The 15,745-nt window shown below is 40.4% G+C and overlaps 1 protein-coding gene across 1 annotated transcript; it reads right to left on the bottom strand.

Moving 5' to 3' along the window:
• Positions 1-3,306: 3,306 nt before the first annotated feature.
• On the bottom strand, positions 3,307-15,538 carry LOC311294071 (myosin heavy chain, fast skeletal muscle-like). The gene is made up of 41 exons (XM_084414730.1): positions 15,487-15,538; positions 15,316-15,355; positions 14,101-14,319; positions 13,862-14,005; positions 13,621-13,777; positions 13,487-13,514; positions 13,213-13,315; positions 12,963-13,055; positions 12,783-12,846; positions 12,591-12,689; positions 12,407-12,510; positions 12,187-12,325; positions 11,844-11,962; positions 11,598-11,747; positions 11,340-11,510; positions 10,947-11,247; positions 10,784-10,848; positions 10,592-10,679; positions 10,346-10,463; positions 10,140-10,263; positions 9,898-10,034; positions 9,554-9,809; positions 9,220-9,462; positions 8,937-9,113; positions 8,705-8,850; positions 8,529-8,619; positions 8,053-8,442; positions 7,177-7,303; positions 6,818-6,936; positions 6,541-6,737; positions 6,274-6,457; positions 6,003-6,168; positions 5,572-5,696; positions 5,146-5,454; positions 4,859-5,062; positions 4,651-4,776; positions 4,385-4,555; positions 4,196-4,300; positions 3,981-4,076; positions 3,735-3,866; positions 3,307-3,506 (listed from the first exon to the last, which is right to left on the bottom strand). The coding sequence occupies exons 3-41, from the start codon at positions 14,305-14,307 to the stop codon at positions 3,492-3,494; spliced, it is 5,790 nt and encodes a 1,929-aa protein (XP_084270856.1). The 5' UTR covers positions 14,308-14,319; positions 15,316-15,355; positions 15,487-15,538; the 3' UTR covers positions 3,307-3,491.
• Positions 15,539-15,745: the final 207 nt, after the last annotated feature.

Below are 15,745 nucleotides of genomic sequence, written 5' to 3' on the forward strand. Positions count from 1 at the left end.
AGTGCTTAAAGGCTTGCGACGCTTTCTGGTCCTCTGCGAATCTCTGTATGAACTCATTGACAGAGGATCCGAAGAGGCCAGCGGGATTCAGCGGGGCGTCGAGGAACGCGGTGCGCTCAGACTCGGCCATGTCTGAAAACGTCAGCCAAAGATGTCTTTCAGCCACAGTGGCGGAAGCCATAACACGTCCCATAGCTTGAGCGGCAGACTTAGTAGCGCGAAGGGTGAGATCCGAAGCGCTCCTCAAATCCGCGAGGCAGATTGCATCAGGTCCCATCTCGTCCAGTTTACGGAGGAGATCTCCCTGGAAAATCTGCAGCGTGGCCATGGTGTGTAGTGCAGACGCAGCCTGCCCAGCAGCGATGACGTCGTGCGGCAGGCTTTGGATGGCAACACTGGTTTCGTCCGCCGTCCAGCAGAGGGCGGGCAAAGGTGCGTCGCTATCGCCTGTTCCACCGGCGGAAGTGACTGGTAGCCTCTGTTTTTAGCATCGTCCAGGGCGGAGAATGCTGGAGAAACAGACGAATGAGTTCGTGCTGAGAAGGGAGCGTTCCAGGCCTTTGCCACTTCTTCATGAAGCTCAGGAAGAAAGGGGGCGGGCTTAGACTCAGGAGAAGTACGCTCACCGGGAAGAAAGCTACCATCCAGCCGGGTACGAGAGGGAGGTACTGGTGCAGACCACTCGAGGCCGAGACTCATCGCGGCCAGCGAGAGCACTCGCATCAACTCCTTCTCGATGTTAGCTCGTCTGTTAGGCTTATGAGCAGCAAGCGCGAGATCCTCAGAGCTCGACCAATCGCCGCTGCCCGAAGCTAACAGAGAGCACGTGTCCTCATCCCCCGACACGGCTTTGAAATCGACTTCCTCTGATGAAGCGGCGGCAGACTGCGGGCGCTGAGCATCAGGAAGTGATTCAGGCGAGGCCGGCGAAGCGGGCGGGCGCTCCGGCGAGCTCGGTCGGGCTGTAGAGGGTTCCGGAATCCGCTGGGAGCGGCGCTTTTTACGGCGCGGCAACGCGGCGGGGAGTGCAGGCTCGGAGAATACTGCCAGGCGAGTCCTTAGAGTCACCATAGGCATCAGCTCGCAGTGAGGGCAGCCGCCGTCAGCGAGCGCGAGCGCTGCATGGTCTTCACCCAGGCAGGAGACACAGATGACATGACGGTCTCCCTCGCTGAGTGGGGCTCGGCACGAGCCGCAGGAAGGCATCTTTAAAAAGACGCGAGCTCTTTTATGAGTGTGTGTCGCGGGGCGAACACACACACACACAGAGGAACAGAAAAGGATATGAGCGCCGGAAAGCGCAGCAGGTACGGCAGTGGGAGGCGGCGAAGGCCAGCGACTTCAGATGGCTCGTCCCGCTGAGGTGCTTGCACTCAGACGACGCTTGCTTCTATCGAGATCCAACGATGTGAGAGCTTCGCTGAAGAGATGAAAAATCAAGTGAGTCAGCCTTTTCGAGCTACCTTTATAGGGCTAGGCCACGCCCGCGTCGGCGGGAAGTGGCCTCATTGGTCTGATGTTGCATCAGCCTGCGCTCGATAGGCTTATGCATTTGCCAGTAGAACAGCCAATGAGCAAGCGAGCCGTCTTGCCTATGGCTGTATACTGCTGCAAATGCGTTTTACAAATATTAAAATTAAGGATAATTTTTGCTTCAATATTCGTGAAAAGAGACTTTTCCCGCAGCATCTTAGCTAAGACGCAGTACGAGAGAACTCTCGTAAGAGAACTTCAAATAATAGCCCACAGGCTTTTATTTTCCCAAATCGCCGAACTGCACCGGCTTGTATTTGAGACAGGCGTCTATATGAGAAAGGCCTTTAATTTAGTATTGAGATGAGCATGACAGTAGGAGGTTACCAAATCTGTGTTTGTGTTTAACAGATCAGTTAATGTAAGAATTAGCCTACTATATTTCCGTATGTCTAAAGGGGGTCGCACACCAGACGAGAAGCGCAGCGCCACGTCTTTAAAATTCGAACACATTATTCTCTATGAGTGTACATTGTCTCAAATCGTCGTTAATGTAGGCCTATATAGCCTACTGACTTCACCCTGTGCTGCAATATACATTCAGTTTTACATTCATTAACAGAAATCAGCTGCCTGAATGAAAATTGCTGATGTTATCGGATTTTCAGGTGATATTCTCAATTCATTCAGTTAATGGACGCTCTGAGGTAAAGTGAATTCAGACTGCAGACTAAGCAACGATTGTATTTAATTGTACAGTACAATCATAACATAGTACAGACATGATCTTAATTGCATAATATCCTTAAACATAACAATATTGCTGGCCATAAACTGACAAAGTGCGCGTGCGGTGTGCGATACCTTGAGTTGTCATAGACGCGACGCGGCGCTGCGCTTCTCGTCCAGTGTGCGACCCCCTTTAGATTATTGGCAGCATAAAAAAAACGAAACGATGTGACAGCCATGGGCTGAACAATACAAGTTACCGGTAATATCCATCGAGCCTTTGAACTAGTTGCCAGAAACACATCAACAAGAAAGAATGAAGGCTACCCTGTAAAACAACTGCAATCATGTGATACAAAGGAACCCTATTCATCACTATCATCATCACCGCGATCCTCAACTACAAGTTAATTGGCGAATTCCTCCTCCTCGTCGCTCTCCTCCACTTCCCCCTCTCTGGCCTCCGCTAACTCTGCTTGCGCTAACAGCTCCTGCCCAGATGCGCAATCTTGCGTGCGCAATCTGCTCCATAGAACTGGCTTAAACAGACGATCTGATGGGTTTTAAAAGATTAAATACAACCCGAAACTAAAAAACAGACCAGGCCTCTATTTGAGACCGGCCTTTATTTATCCAAACCTGTAGCCACACCAGGTGTGTAAAAGAGACAGGCGTCTATTTGGGACTCGGCTATTATTTGAAGTTTTACGGTATATTATAAATTAATTGAATTATAATTTATTATATTAAATATAATAATTATAATAAATATATATATAAATTATATATTATAATATAATATAATATAATTTAATGAAAATGGTAAATGTTATAGGTTACAGATAGTTTTTTCCAGGTATTATATTTACTTTTTAGATCTCTGGATCATCTGTAGAGGCTTAATTGTGCTAACTGGAAGGCTAGTTCACAGAATATTGCAATAGTCAATGACATCAGTCCAGGGTGGAAACTTTATAGCAGAAATGTTTGAGCGAATGCATTCAGTAAACCTGAGAATTCAAATTTATGAAACCTTTTGAACTTTTATGGAACCTTTAAAAGTTCAAATTTGGATTCAAGACACTCTTGATACTCAGCACTCTTGTGATGCGAATAATAAGGTTTAATGTAATCATACAGATCAGATATTAGTGTTGTAATAGTGTATTGAAAAATCTCACAAAGGCTAATTATTTGCTGAAATAAACAGGTTTATTAAGAAAGGTACTTTTACAATAAACATTCATATTATATGACTTCAGTAAATGCTCCTTTCAAGTGTTAAAGATTCATTCTTCTTTGACCTGGGAAAGAAGGAAGAGTTAAACATTAGTCTTATTAACAAAAATGTTCTTCACTTTACATAATGAAGAGAATACAAATGTGCAAATGTCATAAAGGATATGTAACATCAGCAAAATGCAATTATTATAGTTCCACTACTTCTTCTAAGAGGTAGTTCATGTATTTGGATAAACAAGTTGAATAAATAATGAAAAAAAAAAAAAAAAAACTCATCTACTTAGTCTAACCTTTCCAGAATCACGGCTCTTAACTCTGAGCTTGTTGACCTGAGACTCAGAAATGTCAGCACGCTCCTCAGCCTCCTCAAGCTCATGCTGCACCTTCCTCAACTTGGACAGGTGAACATTGCCTTGCTCCTCCTAAAGTTTTTTTTTAAATATTTTTTATATATGGTTCATGTATCACGTTTCATCAAATTAGAATTCCAATATAAATAATTACAGTGTCAAAATGTTCTATTAGATTTTACATACCGCCTCTTCAGACTGCCTCTTGTAGACTTTGACCTTCAGCTGCAGTTTGTCAACCAAATCCTGGAGTCTGGTGATGTTCTTCTTGTCCTCGTCAGTCTTCAAAAAATACACATTTACAAAATTAAGCATTGATCCTTTACTAAAAATAGGCATTGTCAGTACACTATTATACAGACTCTTTTGTTCGAACAAACTTGTGAGGAATATGGTCATACCTGATAAGTGAGCTCTTTCACTCTCCTCTCATATTTGCGGACACCTTTAACAGCATCAGCTCCACGTCTCTGCTCAGCTTCAACTTCAGCCTCAAGTTCACGGACCTAAAGAACATATTATTTTTATTCAAACAAATCATAATATAACATACTTCACCTTGCCCATATCATAACTATAAAGAGGCTTACTCTGGACTCCAACTTCTGGAGTTGTTTCTTTCCTCCTTTCATGGCCAGATTCTCAGCCTCATCCAGACGGTGCTGCAGGTCCTTCACTGTGACCTCCAGATTCTTCTTCATCCTCTCAAGGTGAGAACTGGTGTCCTGCTCCTTCTTCAGCTCTTCTGCCATCATTGCAGCCTTTTGCATTAACACAGAAAGTCATTAGATCCACATTTTTTACATAAAATGTATGCAAGCGTCTTATGAAACATTTGGCAGCTACTGTTTCTCACATCAGTGATGGCCTTCTTGGCCTTCTCCTCTGCATTTCTGGCTTCCTGTACAGTGTCATCAACTTCACTCTGGACATGAACAAGGTCAGCCTCAAGCTTCTTCTTGGTGTTCAGGAGACTTGTGTTCTACAAAATGGAAAGCAACAGTTTGAACATTTTGAATGATACTCTCAATTCCCTTAATTTCAGGGAAACAATATGCCCTTACCTGAGAGTGCAGCAGCCCAACACGCTCACTGATATCCACCAGCTCTTGTTCAGCCACTTTGCGGCCTCTCTCTGTCTGCTCCAGAGCAGCTCTCAGCTCCTCAATCTCAGACTGCATCAGAGTGTTTCTGCGCTCCACCATGGCCACCTGCTCCTTCATGTCTTCCTGTCCTCTCTGGGCATCATCAAGGTGCAGTTGGGCATCCTGAACATAACAATAGCTGTAGAATGAGCTTTCAATGTGATTTCTGCTAGGCTGTACTTACCATATGTTAGATACCTGCATACCTTGAGTTGTCCCTGAACATTCCTGAGCTGTTTCTGGGCCTCAGCAGCCTGGCGATTGGCGTGACTCAGCTGAATCTCCATCTCATTAAGGTCTCCCTCCATCTTCTTCTTGATTCTCAGGGCATCATTCCTGCTCCTGACTTCAGAGTCCAGAGTGCCTTGCATGGATTCAATGACTCTCTGGCTGTTCCTCTTGATCTGCTCCATCTCCTCATCCTTCTCTGCAAGCTTCCTGTCAATCTCTCCCTTGATCTGGTTTAGCTCAAGCTGGACTCGAAGAATCTTGGACTCCTCATGCTCCAGTGTACCCTATGAAAAATAAAACAACATTTAAATATAAGAATGAATATACACACAGTGTATTGATGAATACAACACTGTATGATGGTTCTAGCAAGAATTCCATATTGATCTCCAGATACTCACTTCAGCCTCTTCCAGGGCGGTCTGAATCTCTGACTTCTCAGTCTCCACTGTCTTCTTGGCCTTTTCCAGCTCATGGATGCTCTTACCAGTCTCACCTATCTGCTCTGTCAGATCTGAAATTTCCTCTATAAAGAGAAAAACATATAATATGTATCATAATGCACATTCATTAATCATATGTGCTTACTTTTTAATGCTCACTGAGAATTAGAACATTTCAACATAGTTCACCCAAAAATGAAAATGTTATCATTAATTAATTACTCACCCTCATGTCATTACAAATCTTAATTTGTGTTCCGAATATGAACAAAAGTCTCACGAGTTTGGAATGACATGAGGGTCAGTAATTAGTAAAAGAATTTTCATTTTGGGTGAACAATCCCTTTACGTTTTTTTTTTTTTTTCTAATTTAACTGTTTCATTCTTACGCTGCAGATTTTTGTTCTCTCTCTTGAGGGTCTCCAGCTGATCCAGGCTCTCCTCATAGGAGTTCTTCATCTTGAACAGTTCAGTGCTGAGTGAACGAGCCTCTTTCTGGGCACCTTCCAGCTCGGCCTGACCTTCCTCATATTTCTGCTTCCATTCTGCCAGGACCTTTGGTGGAGATATTTTAGGATAGAGTTTGTTTAAAAAATGTTGAACAAAGCCCATTCCAGCAATACTTTACAAAGAGAATATAATATGACTAAAACTGTTTACCTTGTCGAAGTTCCTCTGCTTCTTGTCAAGGTTGGCAGCCAAACCATTGGCTCTCTCCACATCGATCATGAGGTCCTCCACCTCACCCTGGAGCCTCTGTTTGGTCTTCTCCAGAGATGCACATTTGGAGTTCACGGCCTCAACTTGTTCCTCTGCCTCTTGCAGACGCTGAGCCAGCTTCTTCCTGTTAAGTAATACACATTATTTTGAATTCAAATCTATAAAATAGCTGTGAGAGTTAGGAATATTATACAATAATATACATACTTGGACTCTTCAAGCTCCTCCGTGCGCTGGATGGCATCAGTTTCATATTTGGTTCTCCACTGAGCAACCTCACTGTTGGCCTTTGACATTCCCCGCTGCAGCTCAGCCTTTGCCTCCTGCTCTTCCTCAAACTGCTCACGGAGCAGGTCACAGTCATGACGGGCTGATTGCACAGCATGGGCCAGTGCGTTCTTAGCCTAAGGGACAAAGTCGCATAATATTATTGTATTATTGTATCTACAGTAAAGCAATTCATGAATTGATTATGCTGTATTACCTTAACCTCCTCCTCAATATGTCTCTTAAGCTCTTCAATTTGCTGAGTGAAAGCTTGTTTGCCTCTGGTGAGCTGAGAAACCAGAGCCTCCTTCTCCTCCAGCTGACGGCCAAACTCACCTGTATAGATTTAGATTCACTGTGTCAGATTTTTCTATGTCTCTATCAGTTTATTTCAAAACAAATGGATGTAAGATTTTATCAGTGTTACAGTCAGAAATTTACAGCTGAATAATCTTAATACACTTTTATTTTTTTTATTAATTATTGTTGATGATTATTATTGATTATTGTTGATAATTATTGTTAATTATTGACATTAATTACTTTTGATATAATATTAATTTGTTCATGAGTTACCATTTTCAGTTTGAAATCTTGCACTTTGAGTACTGAGATCATTTAACTGGCGAACGTTCTCGTCATTCTTGGACTTAATTTCACTAAGTTGGTCCTCAAGTGTGCGGCACATCTTCTCAAGATTGCCCTGCAAATACAAAAGTCATTAGATATTTGAAAGAACTTCAAGACTTGTTGTATGTGACCCGTGCTGGCAAAATGAGTCACAATGAGCACATTTTCAAAAATGAGTTATTGTTATTTACTTTTATTGTTATTAAAAAACATTAATGTATGATGATGTATGATTTGTTGGAATCAGACAAAAAAGGACTGTGCTACACCTATTTGAAGTCAATAAGTCAGCAGCCTGTATATTGAGACCTACTGTAATGCACGTATCTAATATAATGTTACATATCAGACGTTTTTCCCCAACAGTTAACCAAACGTTCAGGCATAACAGATAAGGTTTGCGCTTTGTGCTTTGTGTTGATCTGTCAGTCAGTGCGAGTAAGATCGTTTTGTTTACATCAGCATGAGTTTAAAAATCATATTCCACTGGTTCAGGCTTACGCCATCGAGAATTCACTGTGAATATTAAAACTTGTGCAGTCGTTGAGAAGCGAGTAAAGAAAAATAATTGATTATTAAAACAAAGGAAAGATTTAGGAAGGTACACCTCTCAGAAAATGTAAAAGTAAAGATCATTTTAGATGTTTCATTACTATTTGGAGCATTGGGATCACTAGAAGAGGGCTTAATGAACCAATTTTTGTGAATGAAAATGAAATTTGACCAGAATTTACATTTGCCTATAGCTCATAATTAGCACATGCGTATTCTGACTCATTTTGCCAGCATGGGACACATATATTCTTTAGAATATTTCCCAACCTTTGCTTTAGCAACAGCTTCCATGTTGCTGGAAAGATCATCAATCTCCATTTTGAATTCGCTCTTCTCTTTCTCAAGCTTCTGCTTGACACGCTGCAGGTTGTCGATTTGCTCTCCCAGCTCAGCCACACTGTCTGCCTGCTTCTTGCGGAGGGCACCAGCAGTAGCTTCATGCTGGAGGGTGGACTCTTCAAGATCACGACGCAGTTTCTGGAATTCAGCTTCACGCTTCTTATTCATCTCGATCTGAGCAGAAGTGGCTCCTCCAGCCTCCTCAAGCCTCTCACTGATCTCCTCAAGTTCCCTGGAGAGATCAGCTCTCTGCTTCTCAACCTTGGCACGAGCAGCGCGCTCAGCCTCGATCTCTTCCTCCAGTTCCTCAATGCGGGCCTATGGTGGTAAGTAGTTAATTCGATTTTTGGTTATCTGTATTTAATCATAATGATGTAATGTTTGAAAAAAAAATCTCAAAATACCTGAAGCTCCTTGATTTTCTTCTGGAGTTGAGCACCTAAAGATTGTTCATCTTCAATCTTGCTGAGCAGCTGACTTATTTCAAAGTCTTTCCTGTTCAACAATAAGGAGTTGTAAAAAAAACATAACACAACAATAAAAATTGTCAATGTTTTCAAAGATTTCCTGCTTTAATTACTTTTTTATTTTCTCATCAGATTGCTGCTTGTCATTCTCCAGGTCCATGACGGACTCTTGTGATAATTTCAGGTCTCCTTCAAGCTTTCTCTTGGTTCTCTCCAGGTCCATGCGGAGCTTCTTCTCTTGTTCAAGGGAACCCTCAAGCTACAGGACAATGATATAAAATATGTTCACAGCAGAAAACAGTTGATTTGATGAATTAATATAATTAATTTACATAATCAACTCACATCATCAACTTGCTGCTCAAGCTTTGTCTTGGATTTGGTCAGGGTGTTGACTTTGTCCTCCTCGGCCTGAAGATCATCCAGTGTCTGCTGATGTGCCTCTTGGAGGGCTTTCTTCTCCTTAGTAAGCTTGGCAATGCTCTCATCCTGAGCTGCCATTTCCTCAGTCAAGTTCTTGACCTGTAGGATTTTTTGTTCCAAATAAGCTTAAATATTACAATTCATATTCTATATCAATATATAAAACAGAGATTAAATCTAATCTTAAACCAACTCAATCTCTAACCTTATTCTCAGTGGCATGTTTCTCCTTCTCCACTTTAGCCAAGGTGAGCTCCAAGTCATCAATGTCTTTCTTCAGCTCAGAGCACTCATCCTCCAGTTTCCTCTTCTTGGCTGTCAGTTCAGCATTGATTTCTTCCTCATCCTCCAGTCTCTCAGTTGTCTCTTTGAGTTTAGCTTCAAGCTGGATTTTGCTTTTAATCAGACCCTCACACCTCTCCTCAGCATCTGAGAGACCCTCAGATTCCTGTTAGTAAAATAGATTGCTATTTCATTGGAAACAACCTTGCTCATTTTTAATGTAACCAAAAATTCAGTTAATTATAAAATATACTCACAGATGCAACTTGCAGCTGCAGATCATTTTTCTCTTGCAACAGTGCTACCATCTTCTCTTCAAGCTCCTTCTTTTTGGCTTCAGCCTTAACCAAAGCCTCTTTGCATTTTGTATAGTCCTCTTTCATGTTTGCCAGCTCCTTCTCAGTCTCTGCACTCTGAAGCAGAGGCTTAATCTTGTAATAAACCTTCATCCATGGCCAGTGTTTGACATTCATGAATGAACGGATGTTGTATTGGATGGTGTAAATCGACTCCCTGTGAATAATTCATCATTAAATGGCATCATCATCATTAAGTTTGCACAGTTATCATTGATGTCATCTTTACTCATGACAATAATCACCTCCTCTCCGTCATTTTCACATACTCCCTCCTCATCAGGTAACCACGGCAGAGAGCCTGAGTCATTGTGACCAGAGCAGCCAGTTTCTCATCACGCATCTCCTCAAGAACACCCAAAAGACCAGCTTTGAAGAACACCTGAATTTATGTAAAACAGTAAATCAAAATATATTGATTTAAACTGTAGAAGCTAAATGACCATGATCACTGAATCTTTGGAATTTGTAAAGCTAAATAATGAACCTTTGTATGTCCAAATCTGTAGTCGTCATGATTAATGTCGATGGATCCCAGGAGTTTCTCACTGGCCTTCTTGTTATCCATAAACTGTCCATCTGGGATAACACCGGCATTCAGCACCTTGTATCTGTGGAAAATTTATCTAAATACTTCATATCTTTTAATTAGGAGCCTCCTAGGAAATGTTCTTTTCATGTGGTCCCATTTACCTCTGCTTAAAGTCACCATATTGGATTCTGCTGGGGAAGCCCTTTGTGCAGATTCTGATGCCCTCCAGAACACCGTTACACCTCAGCTGGTGGATAACCAGGAAGTTCTCCATGAGACCTAAAACGAACAGTTTACACCATGAACTTGGTAAATTAACTTCATAATATATGAGAACCAAAATATCTGTACGTTTTATATATATATATATATATATATATATATATATATATATATATATACTTTACCTGGAGTCTTGGACTCATTAGGAATCAGGCAACGCACAAAGTGAGGGTGAGTGGCCCTCAAGTTGGTCATGAGTTTGCCCAAGTTCTCCTGTGGAGAATAGAAAAAGGTTGGCATGCTTTGTATTTCTTTGTATTTATTTATTTTTTTTCTAAAATAAAGCAATATTACTGTGATGTCATCTCTATACATACCCTGAACTGGGAGGACACAGTCTGCATGGAGCCACCCTTCTTCTTGCCTCCCTTTTTAGTAGTATCTATTGAGATAAAAATACAAAGGAACATGTATAAATGCAAAAACTGCAAGAAAGTTAAAAACTGAATCAAAGTTTTGTTAAATAGATTTTTTCTTTACCCTCAACAACAGGTGGGTAGAGAGTAGCCAGCAGTTTGACAGAAGACTTCTGGTACAGCAGCAGAACAGAATCATTCAGTGGATCCTTGTTCTTGTCCAGCCAGCCAGTGACATTGTAGTCCACAGTTCCAGCGTAGTGAACCAGGGAGAAGTGGGCTTCAGCCTTGCCTTTGGCAGGCTTTGGTTTCTCGAAAGCTTTGTTCTTGCCAAGATGCTGATCATATAGCTTGTTCTTGAAGGAAGCATCTGAAGCCTTGGGGAACATGCACTCCTCTTCAAGGATGGAGAAGATACCCATGGGCTGTTTATAAAAGAATGTTGTTTATTATCAAAAATAGGAGATTTTGAGAATAGGATCAATGGAAATTAATAAATTCATAAACCATTGATAACCTTCTCAATGAGCTCAATGCAAGAAGCCAAGTCCATGCCGAAGTCAATGAACTCCCAAACAATTCCCTCCTTCTTGTACTCCTCCTGCTCCAGCACAAACATGGTGTGGTTGAAAAACTGTTGCAGTTTCTCATTGGTGAAGTTGATACACAGCTGCTCCATGCTGTTGTACTGGAGGACAAAAAATGACAGAAACATTTACTACCTTCTGAATATCATTCATTTTGACATACAACGAGATAAAATAATCATTCTTACATCAAAGATCTCAAAGCCAGCAATATCCAGTACGCCAATGTAGAAATTTCTTTGTTGTTTTGTGTCCAACATCTGGTTGATACGAATGACCATCCACAAGAACATCCTCTCATAGATAGATTTGGCCAAGGCGCTGACAGAGTTGTACACCTGTAAGTAGAATAGAGTGGATATTTTATTTTGCTTCTGCAATAATTAGCCAGAATTTTAGGTTAAACACATGGGATGCTGGAAATGTTACTATACCTGTGGTACGGTCTGACCTTTGGTCACATACTCATTTCCGACCTTGACTCTGGGGTAGCACAAACCCTTCAGCATGTCAGCAGAGTTCAAACCCAGAAGGTAGGCGATTTTGTCAGCCTCTGTTAAATACATTTTTAAATAAATTATCTTTGCTCTATAGATTCTTTTATGTAAAATTATAATAAATCAGGCACTAGGTACTTTCCCTTTCATTTTTAGATTTATTGATATGCACGCAACTTCAAGTTTATATTTACACTAAACATTTTATACACAGTTTCTGTTATCAGCAAAGTCGGTGCAATGGTTACTATTTTAAAGACCAGGATAACACAAGTCTCACCCTCTGTGCCATCAGGCTCAGCCTGCTCCTCACGCTGCTTCTGCTTGAACTTCATGTTACCATGATGAAGCACCGCTCCAGTGAACTTGTAGATGCACATTTTCTCCTCACTTGAGAAACCAAGAATGTCAATAGCATCCTGTAAATTACAGAGAATAATAAAATATATGATTTGCCATTTTAAATAGAATATGTCAATATTCAAATAGCAATGACTCACATCAGTAGCATCCAGCTCAACTTTATCATCAATGCTGGCCACTGTGATCTGACCCTGACTGCACATGGGGAAGTCATAGGGGTTGGTGGAGATGAGCGACATTTCTGTAAAATACGCAGCATTTATGAAAGAGAATCTTACAATATTATCTGAAACATTGAATGAATGAAATATGTGCACCTACCAATAATCTCAGGCTTATGGTTGGTCATCATCTGGAAGAAGATGTGGTAGCCTCTCTCATCTGGAAGCTGGAATGACACTCTAGACTTCTCCAGCAGATCTGTTGAGAGAATGTACTTGAGTCACAATCATCTGAAGAGTGACAGACAAAGACAACTGTTCAGGATGGATCAATTAAATCATGTCCACCTACATGTCTCAATATCAGCACTAGCCAGTTTTCCAGTGGTGCCGAAATGAATTCTGATGAATTTACCCTGTTTTAATCATATACATAAATAATAATTATTATAATCTCTTTATAGAAAACTCTGTACAGTCAAATTGAACACAACTGACCAGCTGTACTGTAAATAAACAGTGGTTAACTTACAAAACGAGAGGAGTTGTCATTTCTCACAGTCTTGGCATTACCATAAGACTCAAGCAGAGGGTTGGCAGCAATGATCTGGTCCTCAAGAGAGCCCTGTGATGTTTGAAGGGTTTTCATTTATTTTCGATTGTTTTTCTATTTCATGACTAAACACAATTTATAGGCATTTCACATATCGTATAGTTTTTGAGATGAGTGTAAATCATCATCTTTTAAAATAATATATATGACACAGTTTTGTATCTCATACCTTTATTTTACTGGCCTCTTTCTTGACACCTGACACTGCAACTGTGGCAAAGTACTGGATGACACGTTTCGTGTTCACAGTCTTTCCAGCACCAGATTCTCCACTGGTTTATAAGAGATTTGAAGACAGAAGTTTGAAAGACATGTAGACTTTTCAAAGTATATTCAATCTTTGTTCAATCTGAAATTCTATTTTGTAAATATCTCCATAAATTTTCCATCTATGTTATACTTTTCATTTTTGTCATGGTCTGAAATTAAATGAAAATACTTACGTAATCAGGACAGACTGGTTTTCTCTATCTGTTGATTGAAATTTGTAAAATATCCGGTAAATATTTATTATATTAACAGCAACATCTACTTCATCTTAATTAATTCTGTAGAATTCAATTCCATAATGTCTTACCACACTGCATGAATTGATATGCGTTGTCAGAGACAGAGAAGATGTGGGGTGGGGCCTCCATACGCTTTTTGCCTCTGTAGGCAGACACCACTTCTGAATCATACACTGGGAGCCACTTGTAGGGGTTCACAGTTGCGCAGAAGAGTCCAGAGTAGGTCTTAAATGAGCAGAGACATGGTCAGATTCCAACAACACATAAGAAAATGAACTTAAATGCTTTTTATGTCGTTTCAGAACTTACGTAGATCATCCATGCAGCATAACGCTCTTTGAGGTTATACAGCACAGAGGCTTCATTGAGATGGGTCATCATGGCCATGTCCTCAATCTTGTCATACTTGGGAGGATTCATTGGGTAGACATCTTCTTCCTTAGCAACTCTCTCCTATAAATTTGATAAATTGGATATTAGATATAAAAAAAAAACAATGTAATAAGTAATTTAATGAGCATCTACATGAAATGGAAATTCAAATTTACCTCCTTAGTGTCAAGCAAAACAACTGTGACTTTGCCACCGTCTTTGCTCTTGATTGTTCCCTTGAGGTACAACTCTTTGACATCAGCCACATAGCAGGCAGACTTGGCATCAAACGGTTTGGCCTGAGCCTCCATTCTCTCCCTCTCAGGCTTACGAAGGTAAATGGCTGCTTTGCCATAAATGGCCATCTCCGCGTCCGTACTCATGGTGGCGGCTTACTAAAGAGAGAAAATATCAACTTATCCATTACAAATTTCATAAATATTCAACAAAGGCAAGACACATAAAAAATAAAACACAGGAATTGTGTTAGGAAAGAGGCATATTCCTAGGTGTAGGCTTACACATGAATACAGACACATAAAACAATACTAGATAAACATTTAGATAGAAAGCAAGAAGCAGGTAAGGGGCCCATTAATGGCAAAAATGTCGACTGAATATGTCTTTCTGGTGATGAAATTGAAATGCTGGTGTCAGGGGATGGCACATAAAGTACAATATGAATTGTGGCATATATGAAGTTTCAGGACAATACAGAGATTTTCACTGCCGACTATGAGTCTCACTTGTGGTCTCTATGCCTGAGTGCATCCTCCTGCTACGAGTATGTATGAAACAGACACATATTTCCTGACAAATATTAAGAAATTTCTGTCACAGATTTGGTTTCATTATATTAACTTTTCTAATGATTTATATTTATGCAAATCTCATGATGGATTATGATAGCAACACTGCATCCCAAGTTTGAATTTAATCAGACCATCAGTTCTGTAGTTTGAACCAATTTCATGTTTTGCTCTATTATAGCATCATCAATTGGCCCTTTCCCACTTCTTTTTCTGTTTCCTCAGACTGAGTCTGCACATAAATGTGTCAAATGTCCTCTGCATTTGGGCCAAATTTGAATAACTTTCCCACAAGGGGTTCTATGGGCTCTCATAGACTCAAAAGTGGTAAAAGAAAAACAGAATACAATACAACTCAATAAAAGTGAATACAATAGGTGGTATATCTGGCACCAAAATAAAGGGTCAATGGGACCCCTTCCTTAAATTCATCTTACTAATACATTTTAAACACATTTCTTTGTGAATAAATTACATAGGTTTTTAAAAAAAGCCTGCTTCACCAGTTTCCGTCTATAATACAGACTATAACAACAGTTTTCCTCTACCCTAATCCACATTCTGAATCACAAACTCACTTGCCTTTTGTTCTTGAGACCAGATGAAATCTTCACTTTTTTAACTGTGGATAAAAAAAAAAAAAAAAAATCATTACAATGCATTAATATAAATAAAAAACACAATTACTTTGAGTACAGACGCATAAGTGATGATGTTAAATTCCTTTCAGTCACGGTCAGCACAGGCTCTTACCACTTGATGGAACTTCTGAGGTCTCTTCTCTTCTCTTCTCTGCATCTCTTCTGGTCTACCCTCTTGGCTTTTATAGAAGTTGATCATGCACACTAAGCATAATCTATACATGGGCAACCTGATATATTTTGATATATGATGAGCTTTCTTGACCCATTTTATAAGAAATGTATGGACAAACTGACAGAAATCCTACCTGATGAAATAAGTTATATGTCAAACCTTTATTGCTCAAAAATGTATAGGTCACAACTTCCAT

This window comes from Rutilus rutilus (genome assembly GCF_951802725.1).
Source record: "Rutilus rutilus genome assembly, chromosome: 7".
In the NCBI taxonomy this organism is placed as follows: Eukaryota; Metazoa; Chordata; class Actinopteri; order Cypriniformes; family Leuciscidae; genus Rutilus; species Rutilus rutilus.